This window comes from Rhinoraja longicauda, chromosome 7, assembly GCF_053455715.1.
Source record: "Rhinoraja longicauda isolate Sanriku21f chromosome 7, sRhiLon1.1, whole genome shotgun sequence".
NCBI lineage: Eukaryota > Metazoa > Chordata > Chondrichthyes > Rajiformes > Arhynchobatidae > Rhinoraja > Rhinoraja longicauda.
This window is the reverse complement of record NC_135959.1, coordinates 20,951,494-20,972,840: the sequence shown is the minus strand read 5'-3', so window position 1 is coordinate 20,972,840 and position 21,347 is coordinate 20,951,494. Positions and strand designations below refer to the sequence as shown.

Here is a 21,347-nt window from a genome sequence, read left to right as displayed (position 1 = left end):
GATTCACAATATTATTTTGAAGAGGTGGGGGAATTGTTCCCAGTGTCCTGGATCACTTTTGACCACCAAAAGATTGCAAAAGCATATTATCTACTCGCTAACCCACTGTTGTGTGTGGACTCATGCTGTCTATAATTTAACATACATATCCCATATTGCAGAAGCTACTACACTTCAAAATGACTTGATTGGTGTACTTTGAATGTCCTGAAAAGAATGCGAAAGGGCAACTTCTTTTAAATAAAATAAGGCTAGCTTACAATAATGTGTCTTTTAAACAACTAGGCCTACTCAGGAGCAAGTGTGCGCTGCATTTCATGGGATGACTTGGCATCCCATTGAGAGATTAATTTGCTATTGGGAAAGCAAATTAGCATTGGAGTTGCATCAAAAAGTTGCCTGTCCACCCGTCCACCCCCCCCCCCCCCCCCCGACAAATGCTGCCTGACCCTCTGAGTTCCTCCAGCAGATTATTTTTGGCATTTCAGGTCTTGTAATTTTCTTACCTGTTCCTGGATAAAAATGCATAGGTTATCAGCATGTATAAACACACTGGTATTTGGGTAACTCCCATCTAACTTGGGTACAATTTCATTTTTCGTAACATGGTTTTAGCATTGTTGATTGTTTGAAACAAATGCTGTTCATGCCTAGTCATGCTTGTTTTACAATTTCTGGCAGAGCCTAATCTGCTCAAGGTTTTTTTCTTTGGATTCCTGAAGTACAGTCACATGATGTAAGTTTTGTATGTTGTCATTCAATTTCCATTCACATGCTTCATGGAGGTTTTTGCAGGAATTCAGACATCTTACCTGATGGATCTCTAGTTTAGGAGTTGGATTTGTTAGGTTATGTCCAGCCAATTATATAACAATCTTGCACTACTTGTCTGTCTTGTTTTGTAGGCATCAGTCTTTTGATGGGATTATAACTCTGTAAATAAAGCACATGCAACAAGGATGATGACGATAGCGAAGCATCTGATCGAGTGCCTGATTATAGGTGTAATTGATGGCATTAGAAGCTGGGCTAATTGCTGGCTTTTCTTTATTCCCTCTTCCTCAGTAACTCATGGTGTTGAACTTAGTTTAAATCATTGTAAAGGTGCATCAGTAGTTTGCCTATATTGGTAGCCGAGGCAGATACATTCTGGTGTAGTTACTGAGGCAGGTGAACGGTTGAATGCTCTATGTGGAGCAATTATGACGTTTATTGAAATCAGTGCATTAATGGTGAATGAGTGGGCACACCAACATTAGGGACAGGGATCTTGTCAATGTGCCATAGTTATAAATTAGCTTGTAACCAAAGTGGAATAAGTGAATTGTGTAGAAACAATGAACTGCAGATGCTGGTTTACAAATAAAACACAGTGGGTCAGGCAGCATCTCTGGGGGTCATGGATAGGTGATGTTTCAGGTTGGGACCCATCTTCAGACTCTGAAGTCTGAAGGAAGAATGGTCCCAAGCCAAAACATCACCAATCTGCCTTCCAGAGATGCTGCCTGACCCGCAGAGTTAAGCCAGATTTTGTCTCTTTAAGTGAACCATGTGTTGCCGGTTTTACAATATTAAAGAAAAATGTTTTAATTGTTTCAATTTTCACTCTTTACTGAGAAACACACTTTAAAATCTGACATCAGTTAATGTTTGTACTATTTAATGAATCTTGATCTGAAGCATTTGAAATATTTTGCTGAATTCAGTGTACTGTAGTAGCAAGCAAAAACTTACTTCACCTCCCTTGTCCAACCTATGGTAGTGTGTAAATTAAGCATAATTTTGGAAGCAAATAGTTGCAATTTTCTTAATTTAATATGAGAACCTGTAGTATTTTAAACTAAATTTGTTTGGGTATATGGATAATTTTATACTTTTAATTCTCTCTGTTATTCAGGAAACTTACGAGAATATTCCTGGACAATCAAAGGTCACGTTCCTTCTGCAAGCGCTCAGGAATTCAGCAGCTGCAGATGAGGTAATTATCAAAATCTTTACTGTCATTTCATATTTTTGATTGAAAAGTAAGATTAGGGCAGCTTTTAGTGTAGAATGAGTGGTCCAAACCTGTCTCATCTTTTCATCTTACTGATCCAGAAAACAAATGAATGACTTTTTTACCTGCATTTGATTGCGAACAAATGTCCAAATCAGTTCCTAACATAAACTGGGCTTGTTTTCCTTGAAACAAAGAAGGCCGTGGGGTGGTCTACCTGAGGGCTTGTACAAAATCATGAGAGACTTGGGGTAAATGATCAGAATCTTTTTCTATGGCAGGGGTATCAAATATAAGTGCATAGGTTTAAGCTAAGTTTTAAAGATGATTTGAGAGGCAAGATTTTTCTGGCACAGTGGTTGATATTTGCAACTCGCCGCCAAAGAAGGTGGTTCAATCAGGTACAATCATTGTTTGAAACATTTAGACAGACATAGACGGATCCAAATCTATATCTTCCATATCTCTGGGTCTCCCTCTCCCCTGATTCTCAATCTGGAGAAGGGTCTCGACCCGATACGTCATCCATTCCTTCTATCCACAGATGCTGCCTGAGTAGATAGCATTTTGTGTCCATCTTCAGTATAATGCTACATTGTTGTAAACTATCAAGGTTTGAGAGCAATAGTGGAGAAATTGTTTCTGTTGGTCATAGGGTTAGCAAGCAGAGGGGACAGGTTTATAGTTATTGGCAGTGGAACCAGAGGATAGGTGAGAAATATTATAATGCAGTAGGTTGTGATGTACAGTATATTTAAAGGCTGAGAGAAATCTGATCCAACATCAATTTTCAAGAGATACATATATAAATCTGGTAAGGGATATTTTCAGAACCATGAATCAAAATCCGGTTGAGTAGATAGTGGAGAGCTCTTTCAGCTAACTTATCATTTGAGACATCCAAACAATCTCCCAGCCTCTTCTGTTAAAGGCCTTATAAATGGATCTTTCTTTTTCAGGTAAGACAGATGGCTGCTGTTTTAATGCGGCGAATGCTATCTGCTTCTTTTGAAGAGGTATTTCCAAGTTTAACCCCTGAGGTGCAGAATGCTGTCAAACATGAGCTGCTTCTGGGCATCCAGATGGAAGGATCATCGAACATCAGGAAGAAGACCTGTGATATTGCAGCAGAGCTTTCTAGGAATCTGATAGGTTAGTAACTTATAATAGTTTTAATTTACACGGTGATCTTTAGCACTCCTCGAGTGAGGATGTTGGTTTGAAATGAAGGGTGAACAATGCATGTGGATGCAAGAGAACTTCTATACTAAGGGTAATTGTCACCAGGAACTTGCTGCCCATAATGAAGTTGGAAACAGAATCAATCAGTTGGTTCAGTTGTTGAACGGACATTTACATGTAGAAGGGAAATAGAGCTAAGGGGAAAGAGAACCAGACTGAATAGATTGCTTTATAGGGAGCTGGTGTGAGCATTGGGCCAAATGGCTCAGGTGCCATTACATTTCAGTGATTCTCTTCTAATTTTAACAACTACTAGAAAAGGATGGACGCGTTGGGGCCCAAACCTCCCCTGCATTGGTCTAGCACCCTCCCCTCCCCCACTTCCCACCTCCTCCTCCTTCCCCCCCCACTCCCTCCCCTTCTGCTCCCCCTCAACTCACCCACTCCATCCCCTCTCAACCCCCTTATTCCACTCCCACTCACCCACTGCAGTCCCCCTCATCCCCCACTCACTCACTCCATCCCTCCTCAACCCCCTTATTCCCACTCACCCACTCTATCCTCCCTCAACCCCCCTTATCCCCCCCCCCCCCCCCCGCCATTTGCACCATCGCAAAATCGAAATATTATAAGTCGAAGCATCGTAAGTCGGGGAGCATCTGTATTAGATCAATGGACCCCAACTACGTAGGCACAGACCCGTTGGGTTCCCATTGTGACGTCGAACACTGAGGTATTACTGCATTGACTTGGCTGACAGGCAGGGCAAGTGGAAGGGATTTATTAAAGTTTGAAAAATTATTTTTAAAGTTTAAAAAGTGATTAACTTTTAAAATATAACAATCATTTGAACCGCAGGCCAATGGTAAGTAAGGTAGGCCTAAAATTGTTGCGCTATTGTGTACTGTTTTGGCTGTATTTCGGGTACGTACAATCAAACTAACAAAGCGACAAACAAACAAGATGAGAGTTTTAGTAATATAATAATAATATAGATGGCACTTATTGAAACATTTGATTCAATACCTTAGTGCTATATTTTGTTTTGTGGTGAAGTGCAGAGAAATTATGAATCTTTAAATATCATTAGACAAATTTTATTGGACATTTCATTATATAATCGAAGAATATTTACGCTATTTGGCACAATCGCTCCATGTTGTATTAAGATCCCAATTCTTGGCACTCTCGGCAAAGTGTTTTCTTTTGAAATGTCTGTTAGAATTATTCACTTCTTGCATCGATTGTTCCTAGATTTCATCACCCCATGATCAGAAACATTTTCTCTGCATCAGCCCGAAAAAGTCCCTGTATATTTTTAGAGATTGGTTCACTCCACCGTTACATGGAACCCTTGTTTCTTCCAATCTGCTTTGGGAATGCAGTGGGTTGAGCAGCATTTGTGGGGAGAAAGGGATTAACAACACTTTGGGTTGAAACCCTGTCCAGTTTAGGAAGTTAAACTTGAAGGATTCCAGGTGCAGCATTTTGAATCAAAACCTTGCATCGGACCTTTCAACCCAACTTGGGTGGGGATCCGACACATAATGTCAGCAATTCCTCCAACCCCCCACCACCACCACAGTAGCTGCTCGACTAGGTGAGTTCCTTGAGATTGCTTGTTGCTCCTGATTCTGTAGTCTTGTCTCCTCAGTGCTTCTTACTCGTTGAACTCTGTCCTTGTGGCTTGTATGGAGGATAAGCAATGGAACAGACCAGTTTGTTCAAGGTTCTCTTCTTTAAAATCTTTACTATTTCCTCCTCTTGTCTATTTTCATTAGTTGGCAAGATTGCTTGTTTTTGAACTGTTCTGCGCAGCATATTACCATAGGCATACAGCTGTGTGATGTCATGATAATTGAGCTGCTCAGAGCAAATGTGGACATAGGTATGGTGCTTTGCACTTGTTCAATCAATGATTGTTAAAAGGTAACAGTACCATCGAAAGGTTAAACCTCATTAGTATAGAAAAGGACATTCAAAACTATCGATGTGCCATTGGAAGATGACAATATCAACTTAGTGTGGATCATGTCACTGCAGCTTCTCAAAGTTAAGCAAGGCATGGAATACCAGAAACAATATTAATAGTATCTCAATATTTTACCGATCCCTCGAAGAGTATCAAAACAGTTGCGATTGACTGCAGGAAATCTAAATCTTTCTGGTGACTTCATCTGATACGATCTTCTGTAAGGTCTTCTCTAATCTCTTCTAATCTAAAGAAGCAGCTAGCATGGAACATGTACAACCTCTTAGGCCCCCCTTGGTCATGGCTGATCATGGGTGATGCATCCTAGTTGGCTGCTTGCTCCACAGCTTGGCTAGAGCAGCGTCGCTTGTGGCTGAAGAGACCAATGCGGGAGTGACAGTCTCTGTCGCAAAGGTCACATTTGTATGTGGTCTCTGGTCTGGTGAATGTTAATGTTTTGGGTCAAGGTGTACAACAATAAGGTGCTATTAAGACTGATTGATCTTATTCTGTGCTAGTTTCCATGTAATAAATTAATCTTGTGTATAAATGCAGATGCCACTTCCTCGGTGGTCGAAACAGAAGTGAGGGAGTTGTATGTGTCGTTTTGATCTGTTTCAAGCTCAAGATATTGCTTGTTTATATTTAGATGATGACGGCAACAACCAGTGGCCAGAAATTTTGAAATTTCTCTTTGAATCTGTCAGCTCCCAAAATGTGGCATTGCGTGAGGCTGCTCTGCACATTTTCTGGTAAGTTCATTTTTGTGAAACGCCATTTAAAAGCGGACATATTTTAATGGAATACGATAGAGCTTTGTTTATCCCAGGAGGGAAATTAATTTGCCAACAGTCATAAAAAACACAAAATATATGAAACATGAAAATAAAGTGACGTGTGGTAAGGCTGGTGGGCGGGGGGGGGGGGGGGGGGGGGAGATCAGTCTCAGTTTACCCCACAGGGGGAGGAGTTGTAAAGTTTGATAGTCACTGGGAAGAAGGATCTCCTGTGTTCTGTCCTGCATCTTGGTGGAACCAGTCTGTTGCTGAAGGCAGGCAAGCTTGAACTGGGTCATGGTGTACTTGTCCCAGTGCACCTTGGCGTGATTAGTTGCCCAGTTCCTAACGGATATTGACCTCCCCAGCCTCGTGGGGATCTACAGAAAATGTTGGCCTAAAAAGGCAGCTGATATCATCAAAGACCCACACCACCCTAGCCACACTATCATCTTCCGCTGCAATTGGGAAGAAGGTACAGGGCCATGGGCGCTGTGCCTTCCAGGTTCACTAGAACTATCAGACTCTTGAACCACATTGTACAACCCTAACCATGACCCTACATCAGCAACAATGTACTGTTGACTTTGCTTAGCTTGCACTACGTACTGTTTTTACATTATTATGGTCTAGTTAGCTGGTATTACTGATTATTAATGTATTGTACATTGTTTAATGTATATTTAATGTTTTATTGCAATAATGGGCCTGTAAATCTGCAGCAAGTAAGAATTTAATTGTTCCTTTCCCAGTGCTAATACCAATTAACATTCTTAGTGCCATCATATGTTGGATCATTGCATTTATTTGCTGAACTGTTTGATTGATGTAGGGAAGAAAACTGCAGATGCTGGTTTAAATCCAAGGTAGACGCAAAATACTGTAGTAACTCAGCGGGTCAGGTAGCATCTCCGAAGCGAAGGAATGGGTGACGTTTCGGGTCGAGACCCTTCGTCAGACTGAAGAAGGGTCTCGACCCAAAACATCACCATTTTCTCTAGAGATGCTGCCTGACCCGCTGAGTTACTCCAGCATTGATTGATGTAGGTTTGGTTTCACTGAATTCAGCATAGCTTCTGTTTTTACTCTTAATTGCTTATTGACGATGCAGTTCTGTTTTTAGTTTTGACTGTCATGAAATAGTGTAACTTGGTGTTGAAATCTAAGACGACTGGATTGAAACAGTCGGATGTAGTTGCTCTGAGCCAGTCGGTGAATATTTATACAGGAAAGTGAGAACATGAGTCGGCCATTGAGCCCCTTGGGCTTGTTCTAATGTGGCTGATTATAGCTCTGTCCACGTGCTCTGATTCTATAAGGTCCTCAATATTCCAATCTAACCAAAATCCCTCAATCCCGGTTTAAACATTTGAAACTCACTCATAAAAATGTTTGGCAGGTATAGGGAACAAGTGCAATGGGGAAAGGTCATTCAAGATGTCCACGATCCTCTGTGAAGAAGTGTCCAACACTTCATATTCACACTTTTCTCTATCAGAGGTCTCTATATTAACTCATAACTAATTGTTTCAAATACCTAAATGTTATCACTCTTGGGTAGTGCATATGCTTCTACCATTTTGAAGAATGCAATTTTTTTTGCACTTTGGAGTTCAAAGTGATAATTGTGAACCTGATAATTGTGAACCTGTAAACTAAAAACTGAATCAATTAACGTTGGTAATCTGGATTTGACAATTGCCAAAGTTGTTAGTGGAAAATTAAAGGGAGAGAGTTTACTTAAATTGCTGCAATGGTGAACTAATGCTGCCTAATTCGCCTTTGTTTTAATGGTTTACGTAATGTTATTTACATAGACCCTTTCCTAATGTTAAATTTGAAGGCCTTTTTGAGAGTCTCATTGTTTAAATGCCTACATGTAGTCAATCTAGCAAACTTTTCCAGAATTAACTTCCTGAGATGTGATCTTGATTAGTGAGTCTTCTACTGTGCACTGCTTCAGACCAGTCTCTGGGATCTGCAATGATTTTCTTTTTTTAAATGGGTGTAAAATAAATCTTTGTGCCATAAATGTGCAGGATTGCTAAAAGTTATGTTTCAAATTGCCATCAGGCCATTATTCTGTCCCAAGATTCTGGTTTGGTACCCACACTGCGCGAGATAACCACTTATGAGGTGTTTGCGCAGTAATCAACCAGAACACTGGTGTTCTTGCAATGGAAAGCCTGATGCATGGCACACTGGAAAAATGAATGACATTACATTTGTGTGCTTCACTCTCCCACTATGTCTGGTGTAGGAGAGGAAATGCTGAAACACTCGGGCAGTATCTTTGAAGAGAGAAGCAGAATTAATATTTCCAGTTAGTTACTTTTGGTAAGAACCAAACAGAATCAAGGAACTGGTTTATACAAAAAAAGGCACGGAATACTGAAGTAACTCGGCGGCCCAGGCAGCATCTCTGGAGAACATGGTTAGGTGACGTTTTGGGTCTTCAGTCTTATTAAGGTGGTTGGGGTGGGGTTAGAGAAAGCTGGAAGAGAGAAGGGGCAGGACAAAGCCTGGCGAGTGATAGGTGGATAATGGTGAGAGGTTTTGATTTGGCAGATTGTTGGACAAAGGCCAGAGGTGAAAAGGCAAAGGTGTGAGAAGGATACAAGTGTGAATTTTGTAGCCAGAGGAAGGAATGTAGGTGGAAGGAGAGGGAAAAGGGGAGAAATCTTCACTGATTTCAGATGGCACACAGGGAAGGGGGTGGGGGTGGAAATGACACATCAACTTAAGAACAGCTAGGGAAAGTGGCAAGTGAAGGAGAGAACTAAAGTGAAGCTATTACAGGGTGCAGGGAAAGATCAGTTATTATATGGTGACTGCAGAAAATAGAAAGGGGCTGGTACTGAGTTACAGTTGGAGTTATGTAATATTGATATTTGGCTGCCTGAAGTTCATTTGAGTCAAGTGCAGATTGGCTCATGAGTTAACCCTTAAACGTTTAATAATGGAAGGTTTTTTTCACTCTGGTGTTTAATAGGAATTTCCCAGGAATTTTTGGAAACCAGCAACAACATTATCTTGAAGTCATCAAGCGCATGTTGCTGCAATGTATGCAGGACCAGGAAAACTCAACGGTAAGTCATACCAGTCGTGGTTATTACTGCTATCTACTCTTATCACTTGCTTTATAATAACCATGTATTTTTTCAGATTGCCGACATATATGTCCAAAGGATGTGAAGTCGTGGTAAAATGATTATTTCGCATTAAAACAAAGTTATTGTTAATAAATAGTTTCAGTGGATGATATGTTTTAATGTGGTTCAAAAGGTTGTTGGTTCAATGCCCACACCAGAGATTTGGCATATAATCTTGGTTGGTTCTCTTCCACAGTGTTGAGGGAGTACTGCACAGTCAGTTGTTTGTTTTGGACAAGATGTTGAACTGATGCCCTCTTTGCTCCCTTGGCAAAAGATACCATAGCACCATTTTGAAGAAAAGCAGGGAAATTGGGCAGGTTACAGAAATGTTGTAAGACTGGGACATTTGTTTTGCTATTCATCTAGATCATGGTTTATTTTCTAGTGGGTTGCCACTTTCCTGCTTTAACCGTATATCTCTAGGTCTCCTTAATGTTCAGAAAGATATGGACCTCTGTTTTGAATGAATTCAGTGACTGAGCCTCCACAGCCCTAGTTGGGGAATTTCAAACATTTGCTACCCTCTATCTGAAGAGTATACTTATCTCTATCCTTTTTGGCTGCCCCATATTCTGAGATTGACTCTCCGGTTCTCACATTCTTGGTCAACGAAAACGCACTTCTTGTCACTGGTTTCTTGTTAAAAAATATTTTAAAGTAATATACTTTTCTCGAGAAACGCTCAATCTGGTCATTATCGCTTTGCTATTCATACAAGCCAGCTGTGTACAGATAAGGTCTGCGTTCCCTTTTGTATCACTACTGATGTTCAGAAGTGCTTCATTGACTGGGATAAGATGAGGTTCTGGAAGATGCTTTATAAATATAAGTTTTTTCCAAGGTGATATTAGCATAAAAGGAATAGACAGTGGAGCAGTGAAAATTCATAAAGTACTTTATAGTTGTGCATTTCATTCCCACTTATTGTTTTAATGAAGTAAATAACCACTATTTTCCCAGGTAGTTGCTAAGTGTTGTATAAATTACTTCTGGCCACAGCACATTAGAAATTGAAATACTTTTTCAGGTTAATGTAAGTGAATTTGGTATCCTTTTGGCTTTTTTGAAATGCTTTGAAGAATCATAATTTGTCATCATAGTAAATGTCAAACATCATAAACTGTATTAATAAAATGTGCACCTAAGGTATTTGCAATTTAAAATGAATAGGCCTGAAGTCATATAGGACATTAGGTTGCCTCTGCGCAGCACTTTTAAAGCAGTATACTGGCTCTGGGTTTTTATCTGTATTATCGAACAATGCATGTCACTAGATCATGTATGTTAGGTTTTAAGTTGCATTAAAAGAGCGAGTCAGACTTCGCAAGAAAATTACAGAACTCAGGAGGGATCTTTGGTTCCTGATGTCTTGGCTACAAGTGGTGGAATGATGAAAAATGGGTGTGCGTGAGCAACCAGACACAGGGAGTGCATTATATGGCGTAAGAGTGGAGGTATGCAATCAATGGAGTATGCATTCTTTCCATTTCCTGCTGATGTACATTATTGGAGTATGCAACTGATTCTGTACTAATTGGAGCTTATTAATCGTGCAAAATAATGTAAAGCAACACTGGGTTTTCAAGCTGTTCCATCCATGTGGCTTTCCTTTACAGATTCGAATGCTGGCTGCAAGAGCTGCAGCTGCGTTTGTTCTGGCTAATGAGAACAACACTCCATTGCAAAAGCACTTTGCTGACATGTTGCCTGGAATTTTGCAGGTAAAGAATTTTTCTTTCTGCTGTTGTGAAGGTGCTTGAAGATTAGAGTCATGGAATCGTACAGCCTGGAAACAGGCTCTTCGATCTAACTTGCCCACACCGACCAACATGTTGCATCTACATTAGTCTCACCTGCCTGCGTATGGCCCATTTCCTTCTAAACCTGTCCTATCCATGTACCTGTCTAAATGTTTCTTAAACGTTGCGATAGTACCTACCTCAACTACCTCCTCTGACAGCTCATTCCATGTACCCATCACCCTGTGTGTGAAAAAGTTACCTCTCAGGTTCCTATTAAATCTTTCCCCCCCCTCTTCTTAAACATATGTTCTCTGGTTCTTGATTCTCTATTCTGGGGCAAGAGACTGTGCGTCTACCTGATCTATTCCTCTCATGATTTTTTTTATTCATTACCCCCTCATCCTCCTGCGCTCCAAGGAATAGAGTCCAAGCCTGCTCAACCTCTCCCAAGAGCCCAGTCCCTCGAGTACTGGAATACTCAAGTCTTCTCTGCACCCTTTCCAGCTTGACAACATCTTTCCTATAAGATGGTGCCCAGAACTGAATGCAATACTCTAAGGCTCCATGCTGTCTGTGTCTATCAATTGTACAATTGTTGAGAGATTATGAACTTTAGAAGCCAAAGTCATTCTAAATAACTAGTGATTGTGTGAGGAGGTAACATTTGTTGCCTCGCCTGGCAACTTACTACTAAAGGCATGTTCAATGTTTAACTGAAGTTGGAGGATCTATGACTAGTAAGTCTATGATCCATAAATTGTAAATATAGATTAACATGGTTGATTTTAATAGAAAGCTTGGGTGGGGGTGTGGGATGTTCATTACCTGGAGATTGATCTGAAATGTGAATGAGCAACCTTATGAAGAAGTTGATACAAATGACAACAGTGCGCTTAAAAGGATTTAAGGTGAACTTGAAAAAAGAAATTGAATATATTGATCGGGACAGAGGGCAGATAAAGCTTAGAGTCATAGAGTGATACAGTGTGGAAACAGGCCCTACGGACCAACTTGCCCACACTGGCCAACAATGTCACGGCGACACTAGTCCCACTTGCCTGCGCTTGGTCCATATCCCACCACACCTGTCCTATCCATGTACCTGTTTAACTGTTTCTTAAACAATGGGATAGTGCCAGCCTCAACTACCTCCTCTGGCAGCGTGTTCCATACACCCACCACCCTTTATGTGAAAAAGTTACCCCTCAGATTCCTATTAAATCTTTTCCCCTTCACCTTGAACTTATGTCCTCTGGTCCTCGATTCCCCTACTCTGGGCAAAAGACTCGGTGCATCTACCCGATCTATTCCTCTCATGATCTTATACACCTCTATAAGATCACCCCTTATCCTCCTTCGCTCCATGGAATAGAGACCCAGCCTACTCAACCTCTCCCTATAGCTCACCCTCTCTAGTCTTGGCAACATTCTCGTAAATCTTTTCTGAACCCTTTCAAGCTTGACAATATCTTTCCTATAGCATGGTGCCCAGAACTGAACACAATATTCTAAATGCAGTCTCACCAACGTCTTATACATGACCTCCCAACTTCTATATTCAATGATGATTCTGACTGATGAAGGCCAAAGTGCCAAAAACCTTTTTGACTACCTTATTCTCTTACGACTTGACCATCAAGGAACCATGCACCTTTATGCCTAGATCCCTCTGCTCTACAACACTACCCAGTGGCCTACCATTTGCTGTGTAGGTCCTGCCCTTGTTTGACATCCCAAAATGCATTACCTCACACTGTATTAAATTTCATCAACCATTCCTCCGCCCACCTGGCCAATCGATCCAGATCCTGCTGCAATCGTTCACAACCATCTTCACTATCTGCAAAACCACTAACTTTTGTATCATCAGCAAACTTGCTAATCTTGCCATGCATGTTCTCATCCAAATCATTGATGTAGATGACAAACGGTAACGGGCCCAGCACTGAACCCTGAGGCACACCACCAGTCACAGGCATCCAGTCTGAGAAACAACTTTCCACCATTACCCTCTGCTTCCTTCCATGGAGCCAATTTGCTATCCATTCAGCTATCTCTCCTTGCAATCTAACCTTCGAGAGCAGCCCACTATGCAGAACCTGGTTGAACGCCTTGTGTGGTGCAATAGCTACATAGAGCTTTTGGACTGAAAGCCCTGATTCAGTGCTGTTCCTTCAAAATAACTGTTGCAGTGTAATTATTCTGTGTTTCCTTGTTAATTTTGATATAATAATGGAGGCTTTTGAGTAGTGAATGTTGCACTGAACAGCAATGCCAGTCATAGGCATCTTGCAATTGAAGATACCAAACAAGAAGTAAAGTATCCAAGGCTACTTTGTGGGCATGTAATCCAACAGAACTAGATATCAAGCAACAATGGAATCAGTGACAATGCTTGGCTGATCAGATGAGATTTGAGGATATTTTAAGAGGACGATGCATGAAGCATGTGACGTGGGCAGTTGTAGATATCAGTGCCAGTGGAAAGCTGAAAGAAATTCAGGACATACAAGAAGTGAACTGTAGTGATGTAGGGTGAAACGCGTAATTAAGTTTGTGCTGATAAAAAATGTTGGAAAAACTCAGCAGGTCATTTAAAAGTTAACATTTTGCATCAATGGGCATTCGACTGAGAACAATAATTGTTTCACTTTCTGAAGACGCTGCGTTATCAATCGATTATTTGCAGCATTTTCTGTTTATTTCAATCTTCCATTATCTGCAACATTTTGCTCCTTAAAGTGGTATCATGCATTCCAAATGAGAGCAGGTAGTTCCCCTTGTTTAAAGGACATGTTATGTTGGGTTATATTTTGCTTGTTCGCTCTGCAAATAGATTGCACTGTTTCTTTGATACACTAGTTGTTTTGTTGACCTCAAATAACTGTTTATGCCAATATGTCAACATAGCCCTGTTCCTTTTATTACTTATCATTCTTTCATCATTTTAGGCTGTCAATGACTCCTGTTATCAAAATGATGATTCTGTGCTGAAGTCATTGGTGGAGCTTGCAGATACGGCACCAAAATATTTGCGTCCTCATCTCGAGCCCACCTTAACGTTAAGCCTCAAGGTAAGGCCTGCGAAGATTTGTTTTTCCAATTTAAATTTTGCAGGTAAACATATAAATGTATTCCTCTTCAGGTGTTTGGATTTCGTACTTGGATTATCAAACCTATGACTAATTGTTGACCACTTACCCATGTGTCCCAGGATAAATGTATTCACAGACATGATATCCTAATTGGAGGTGAACTTGCAGCTTGGACGGTTGAAATTTGGGGGGAATTATCTTTTAGCGTGATCCCAGAAGGTCGGGGTAGAATGGCATAGCAGTTAAATTAATGGGGTATTAATCTGGAAGCATGTTCTGATGATTGGGGGCATGAGTTCAGATCTCTTCATGGAAGCTAATTAAATAAATCTGGAATAATTTTTAAATCTGCCATCCGTAACAGCGGCTAAGAAATTTCCTGACTGATTTTTAAAAATTAAATCTCATCTATTCACTGATGTCCAATAAGGATGAATACCTGGCCCCCTTCCCAGTCTGGGATGTGTCTGACTCCAGGTCCATGTAATGTTGCTGCCCTAATTGCCCTGTTGAAACAACCCTTAGAGATTCTGTAGTCTAGAAGGTGAACACATTATCTTTTCCAGATTTCAAAAAAGCTGTATCAGGAACAAATCTTTTTTTGATGAAGTAATCCATCGCCTTAAATGTATGGTGTGTATTGTATTTATATATCTTAAGAAAACATCACAGTAAAGGGTAGAGGAATTGATTTAACTTCAGTGGCCGAGTCCTGTCTTAAATTGTAAGGTAGTACAATGGGAGAAGGAAAAAGGGCTGTGAAAGCAGGTGATCTTTACCTTGTTCCATATTGCGTCTTTAGTTAAATTACCTTTCCAGAGCTGGTTGTGCTGCTTAAATGATCAAATCATTTTGCTTTATGGTCTTTGCAAATGTTAACTTGTTAATGATGAATTGCCCTTTCTAACTTACAGCTCTGTGCAGACACCAATCTGCAAAACATGCAGCGTCAGCTGGCCCTAGAAGTAATAGTGACTTTGTCGGAGACTGCCTCTGCCATGTTAAGAAAGCATAGCAATATTGTGTCTCAAGCCAGTAAGTAACAACTGGTACTTATTGGAATTTCTTAACTCTTGATTAATGATTATGCATATACCAAATCTTTTATTAGAAGAGTATAGATCCTATAACACAGAATTGGGCCTTTTGGCTCACTCTGCCTTTGCAGGAGGTTGTCTGCATTTGCCTAATGTCCCCAATCTCTTTTACCAACTGTTTCCATTTCTATTCAACCACTTAATCAAATGTTGAAGGATAAAATGGCTGCTGTGCCAACCTCTAAACTTTGGTGAATTCCACAGTCTCGTAACTCTCTTCACATAATTCTCCTCTGCTGTCTTCTCTCAATTTTTCTCGCAATTTTGGATTTATGATACTTTCACTTGACCTTACAATGACTAGAATCACTCAGACGTTTTCTCTAAAATATTTTACAGTCCTTGACTCGCCATGATTTTTCTGCTTCACTACTTTGGGGGTCTTGTACACAATATTCCAAATGTACGGATTTGAATACAAGAACATAAGAAAAGGGGAGCAGGAGAAGACCATGAGGCCCTTCAAGCCTCCCCTACCATTAAATATGATCATGCTGATCTTTGGCAGCCTCAAATCCTCACACTATATTTCCAAATCTCACCATAGAAACACAACCCCTAAACTTCCTAATACTTCTCTTGATTGAAGATACCTTTTAGCATTTCTCTTTAACCAAATCTTTCTACCTCCCTGGGTCAGCTTTTGTTTGATAAGGCTCATGTGATGGGATACTCCATGTTATTTGCAAGTTAAATATGACGAGTGGGAGCTTGGTGTGGGTTTGGGTGATATCTCTTTAGTGCAAACCACCGAATAGTCTCGTATTGCAGCAAGAATATACGTCCTAACTTGTGAAAACATTTCTGTGGGCTGTCGGGAAACTGAGTGTTCCTGTTCCCATACAACCTTAAATAATGGTGAAACACAAACACTTCTGTTGTGCAGCTGAGATTGTATAAATTACCAAAAAGTCTGAACTTATCTTTATGTAAATTGTTAGACAGAGTTACGATTATTTCTGGAAGTTAATTTCAGGTTGCTGATGTGATATTATCAATCAATGAGTTGGCAGATGCCAAGGCTTATTGTCTTCTGACGGAGTTTCAAATTCCCAACTAAAACTATAGCAGTAGGAGAATGCTGGTAAATTTCTCCATGGCAGTGCAACAAGTGAAAGTTATATGATGCAAATCTGTACAAAATCAAATCTAGTTACTTAAGTGCTGGGCCTGAATGGTAAGTGTATCAGTTATTTGCATTCTGGCTTGGACTTGTACTGAGTCTGTAACCGTCTTAAGAGTGGTTTATCTCTGCATGAGGAGAGTGACTTTCTAACAACCATGAGTTTGTACATTCAATGAATCAGTGCCACCGTATTGTGCACAGCCGATCAAGTCGGTGTGCTTATTTTCTTAATTCTCTTTAAAATGTTAGTGAAAATTATGTTTAAACTACACTGACAATTTCTATTTAATAGGATGTGTTTAGGAAGAAAATTGTAACTGCAATAAACTATTGGTGTGAAATTATAGGAGGGCTTGGGTATGTAAATGAAATTATATGCTCATTGTTTTTATGGTTATAAATTCAGCGTTGTCAGTCAAGTGCTGTAGTGAATTTCTGCAATTTGCAATCAGATTCTTTGGGTTTACGTCTTCTACCTAAAGCATCTGCTTAAAATTTCTTGGTTCAGTTCCTCAGATGCTGGCAATGATGGTGGATTTAGAAAATGATGACAACTGGTCAAATTCAGATGAGCTGGAAGATGATGACTTTGACAGGTAACTCGTACTTGAAAATTAGTTAATACAGAAAAGTATAAGGGGTCAAATAAAATGAACACCAAGGAATTTGAACCAGAATTCAGAATGACTTTTTTGTGTTTTATCAAGTCAAGTCAAATTTATTTGTCACATACACATACACGATGTGCAGTGAAATGAAAGTGGCAATGCCTGCGGATTGTGCACAAAAAAGAATTACAGTTACAGCATATAAATAAAGTTAATAAGTTACTATAGTGTAGACAAAAATTTAGTCTCTGGAGTTATAAAAGTTGACAGTCCTGATGGCCTGTGGGAAGAAACTCCGTCTCATCCTCTCCGTTTTCACAGCGTGACAGCGGAGGCATTTGCCTGATCGTAGCATCTGGAACAGTCCGTTGCTGGGGTGGTAGGGGTCCCTCATGATCTTGCTTGCTCTGGATCTGCACCTCCTGATGTATAGGTCCTGCAGGGGGACGAGTGTAGTTCCCATGATGCGTTCTGCCGAACGCACTACTCTCTGCAGGGCCATCCTGTCCTGGGCAGAGCTGCCCATAAGGTATGTGAAGTGGGCAGGTATAATTCAAAAGTATGAAGACTTTTTTTGGGTTGTCTATTTATTCCTTTAGCTACAAATGTATTTACTTTGTCAATGATTGCCTGGCAAGTGAAAGGAGATGCTTCAATATCTGGTTATCATGAAAAGCATTGCTATTGACTATTTGGAAGAGGCTTCTGAATGCTGCTGCATTGAGCATTTATGCTTTTATTTTGACGATTTGTTGCCCTCCGAGTTTGTATTACTTGAGGGCAGGCAAAGGTCTGTGTAGCTCACTGCAAGACTGCTGTGCAGGTGGTGGGAGAGAGGAGGATGATGGCAAAGCTAACATAGCTGCTGGACAACGACTCCCACCCCATGCAGGACACTGTCACTGCACTGAGTAGCTCCTTCGGTGACAGACTCCTTCACCCCAAGTGCGTGAAGGAGAAATATAGGAGGTCCTTCCATCCCACTGCAGTGAGACTGCACAACCAGCACTGCTCCCAGCAGACGAGTCAACAATAACAGCTAAGAACGCACAGAAAACTGATGACAATTTATGTATCTTTTATTTATAATGAATGATCTCTTGCTATCCACTTTGCTGCTGTAATACTGTAAATTTCCCTGGTGTGGAACGAATAAAGGAATATATTATTATAAAAGCACAATCTTAAGTACAAGAGTGTAGGAATAGGAGATGACACTGAGAAAGTATACAAGAGTCGCCATGTTTCCGGTGCCATTATGAATGATTCAAGTCCAAAGTTGTTAAAAATGTAGAGGTTTATTGCGGCCATTAAGACCTATTGCTTTGATGGCAGTACTGAGTTGCAGAGATCATCCTAGTCAGGCGATGTTGTTAATGTTCTCTACCACTGCCCTGCTGCTACGTGCTGCTGCAGGCCATGTCTAATCCGCCACTTGGCGTCTTGGTTCCCTGATCCAGGCACATCGACTATTGAATGGGCCGGCGCTCACCTTGCATGGCCACCGCTTCGCCTCCGTGCCAGGGACGCCTCCCATGGCCAACCTCAGAACGACCAGAGCACTTCTGAGACCGCAGGAGATAAGACCCCAGCTTGCTCACAAGCACTGTTTTCCCACTCCCACCATCTTGGATCAGTCCATGAAGGTTATCAATGGTCCTGTATAGGGTGTGGTGCCATTTACTTCAATGGAAGAGGGGTGTTCCCCTTCCCCTAATGAATACAGGCCAGCCTAACCACTGCAAGTGCCTAGGTCAGGATAATTAACACAAAAAGCCCCAGATAAGTCCACAGCTTGCGGACTCGGGCAGTATTTATTCCATTCAGCTGAAAAACAAAATGGCCAAAAATACTGAAGACAAGTGTACGGCTGCTTGTTCTAAATTAATTTCAATAGGTCTTGCTGGGGTGGACATGGGATGGACATTTCCTTGTGGGGAACCCTAAAATTATTGGTTATAGTTTAAGAATGAGATTGCCCATTTCGGATGGTATTTTTTCCAAGGGCTGTGAACCTTTTGAACTTTTTCTCAAAGACAAAGGAGGCAAAATCTTTGAATATTTTTAAGGCAGATGTAGATTTATCAGTGATAGCAAGGAGATGAAAGGTGGTTACTGTCTAATGTCAGATGATACTCTTGTGAAATATCTTGTATTGTTTAACTACATAAAAGGTGGTGTATAAATATTAGTAAAATGTGTCCTAAAATAGGAATAATGGTAAAACTTCTAAGTCAGATATGCAGTTCAAATCTAGACTTGCCAAAGTAATTACCTTATTCTTGGGCTTCAGTTTAAAAAAGGATTTGAGGCATTTTTCTTTGGACTTTAAATTCTGGGACATGATTTAAGCTTTGGTAATTTCAGTTCTTTTGGAACTCAAGATTTCTTTTTCTCTTAATCTAGCAATGCTGTTGCTGGTGAGAGTGCCCTGGACAGGGTAGCTTGTGGCCTTGGTGGTAAAGTGGTGCTCCCACTGATAAAAGAACACATCATGCAGATGTTGCAAAACTGTGAGTATAACGTATTCAGTAATTTTGAATCCTTTCACATGGGCATCTATTTTGGTCATCGGTTTATAAAGAATGTCCAAATGAAATGAGCTAAAATTGTAACATGTTTTATGCTTTCCCTTTGAAGCAGTTTACATTAGGTGAGTGGGCCATGTACCTGCAGTTATCAAACATTGGTTTCAAAACTATTTAAAGCAATATTGCTGCAGTCGAAAACGACAGCAAATGCTGGAAACACTGCAGCATCCGAGGAAAGAGAAAGGTGGTTAATCTTTTAGGTACGAGACCATTCACCAAGATCCAGGGTAGACCTGACAATTCGTCCTGGACCTGCAATCTTTAACACTCTCTCCTTCCACGAGAGTACTGCCTGATATGCTGAAAGCTTCCAGCACTTGGTTTTTATCTCAGATTTCCTGCACCTAAAATTATTTTTGATTTCCAAGATTGCTGTAGTATCATAAAATTTTTACTAATTTTTTTTAAAAAGATGCTTACGATCCTTTGTAATTTGAACATAAATTTGCTTGTACCGAAGAGCACTAAATTGTGGATGACACTGTATTAATGGTATCGATTTGCCTTCAAGATTGTGCAAATTAAGTAAAATGTACTTTGTCGGTTTATATACTGCTGGCAAATTGTTCCCTCTATTCCGCATTCTATACCATGCATATCCCATCTCAATTAATATAAATTTCATTGATTCTACTTAGATTATTTTAGATCTAAGGAATCTTGCCAATTCTGGTTTTGTGATACGTCAGTTTCTGATTGAGGGTGGTTTGCCAACCCAATTTATTTTAGTGTTATTTGTATTTAGTTTCTATAATTGATTAACAAGCATTGTCTGATTGCATCCAACAATGCACCTTGGCCACCCAAAAACAAAGTCCCCACAAATAGGTCTGAATAATGTCTACCAGATTTGTATGCATGCCTGAATATCAGTTTCTCCTTTACAATGTGTTCAAAATCTACACAGTGGAGAGGTTCTTGAGGAAATCCCCCATGAAAGTGGAAGTACACAGCAGCACTCGTGAAGGAACAAATGGCGTTTCGTAACCTGGATAGACACAAAGTTGGACTAACTCAGCGGGTCAGGCAGCATCTCTGGAGAAAAGGAATTGGTGATGTTTTGGGTCAAGACCCTTCTTCAGACTCATAACCTGGTTTTATTTCAGAAATGGGACTTCTTAACTAAATCAATTCCAGTATTACTGCGCACTATTTACACATATTTGTCATTGCCTGTAGTTTTTTTTTTACACTGAGAAATGCATACATACTGTTAAGATAATTGACTGCAAAAATGGGATTGTGAAAACTAATTCAACTGATCAATGCACTTGGAACAAAGGGGCATAATTTAAGAACTAGACTTTCAAGACTGAAATTGAAATTTCAAGATTGAAAATGATTTCTATGTAGAAATTTGGAATGCTTATTTGCAGATAACATTTTATTTTGCTTTAATTTCTTTAAAAATTATCTCTGCTTAGCAGAATAGATCAGAGGCATTACATGGCCTCTTTTCTGCTGCTTTTGATAAGCTAGTTCTGATACATATAATAATAATAATAATAATAAGCATTTATTTTATATAGCGCCTTATCAGGTGCTCAAAGCGCTTTACATAAACAATCAAACATAAAAACAAACAGACAAACTATCCTAACGGAGAAGCGGCGAATAAACAACGCCAGCGTCCTCTCACGTCAGGGTCCGGCAGTAGACAACAAAAAGCACAGGACACACAGATACAATTTTTACACAATTTTTACACAAACAGCCATCACAGTGATTGCTCTAGGCACACCCTCACTGTGTTGGAAGGCAAAGTCTTATCTCCTCCTGATTTCTTCTCCCGTGGTGCCACGAGGTGATCGAGGCTCCCAACTTTTTGAAGCCCCCACCGGGCGATGGAAAGTCCCAGGGCCGAGCCGAGCAGGCCGATGAAGGTCCTGAGCCCCCACCGGGCGATGGAAAGTCCCAGGGCCGAGCCAAGCAGGCCGATGAAAGTCCTGAGCCCCCACCGGGCGATGGAAAGTCCCAGGGCCGAGCCGAGCAGGGCGATGAAGGGCC

The 21,347-nt window shown here is 40.5% G+C and overlaps 1 protein-coding gene across 1 annotated transcript in view; it reads left to right on the top strand.

Moving 5' to 3' along the window:
* Window positions 1–21,347, top strand: part of kpnb3 (karyopherin (importin) beta 3) — a 52,880-nt gene that overhangs the window by 7,743 nt on the left and 23,790 nt on the right. Inside the window, exons 2-10 of the mRNA XM_078402241.1 lie at window positions 1,898–1,978; window positions 2,956–3,148; window positions 5,800–5,902; window positions 8,919–9,015; window positions 10,698–10,802; window positions 13,775–13,897; window positions 14,833–14,953; window positions 16,650–16,737; window positions 19,156–19,262. Of these exons, the coding sequence (XP_078258367.1) occupies window positions 1,898–1,978; window positions 2,956–3,148; window positions 5,800–5,902; window positions 8,919–9,015; window positions 10,698–10,802; window positions 13,775–13,897; window positions 14,833–14,953; window positions 16,650–16,737; window positions 19,156–19,262 (1,018 nt within the window). The remainder of the gene's footprint in view (window positions 1–1,897; window positions 1,979–2,955; window positions 3,149–5,799; window positions 5,903–8,918; window positions 9,016–10,697; window positions 10,803–13,774; window positions 13,898–14,832; window positions 14,954–16,649; window positions 16,738–19,155; window positions 19,263–21,347) is intronic.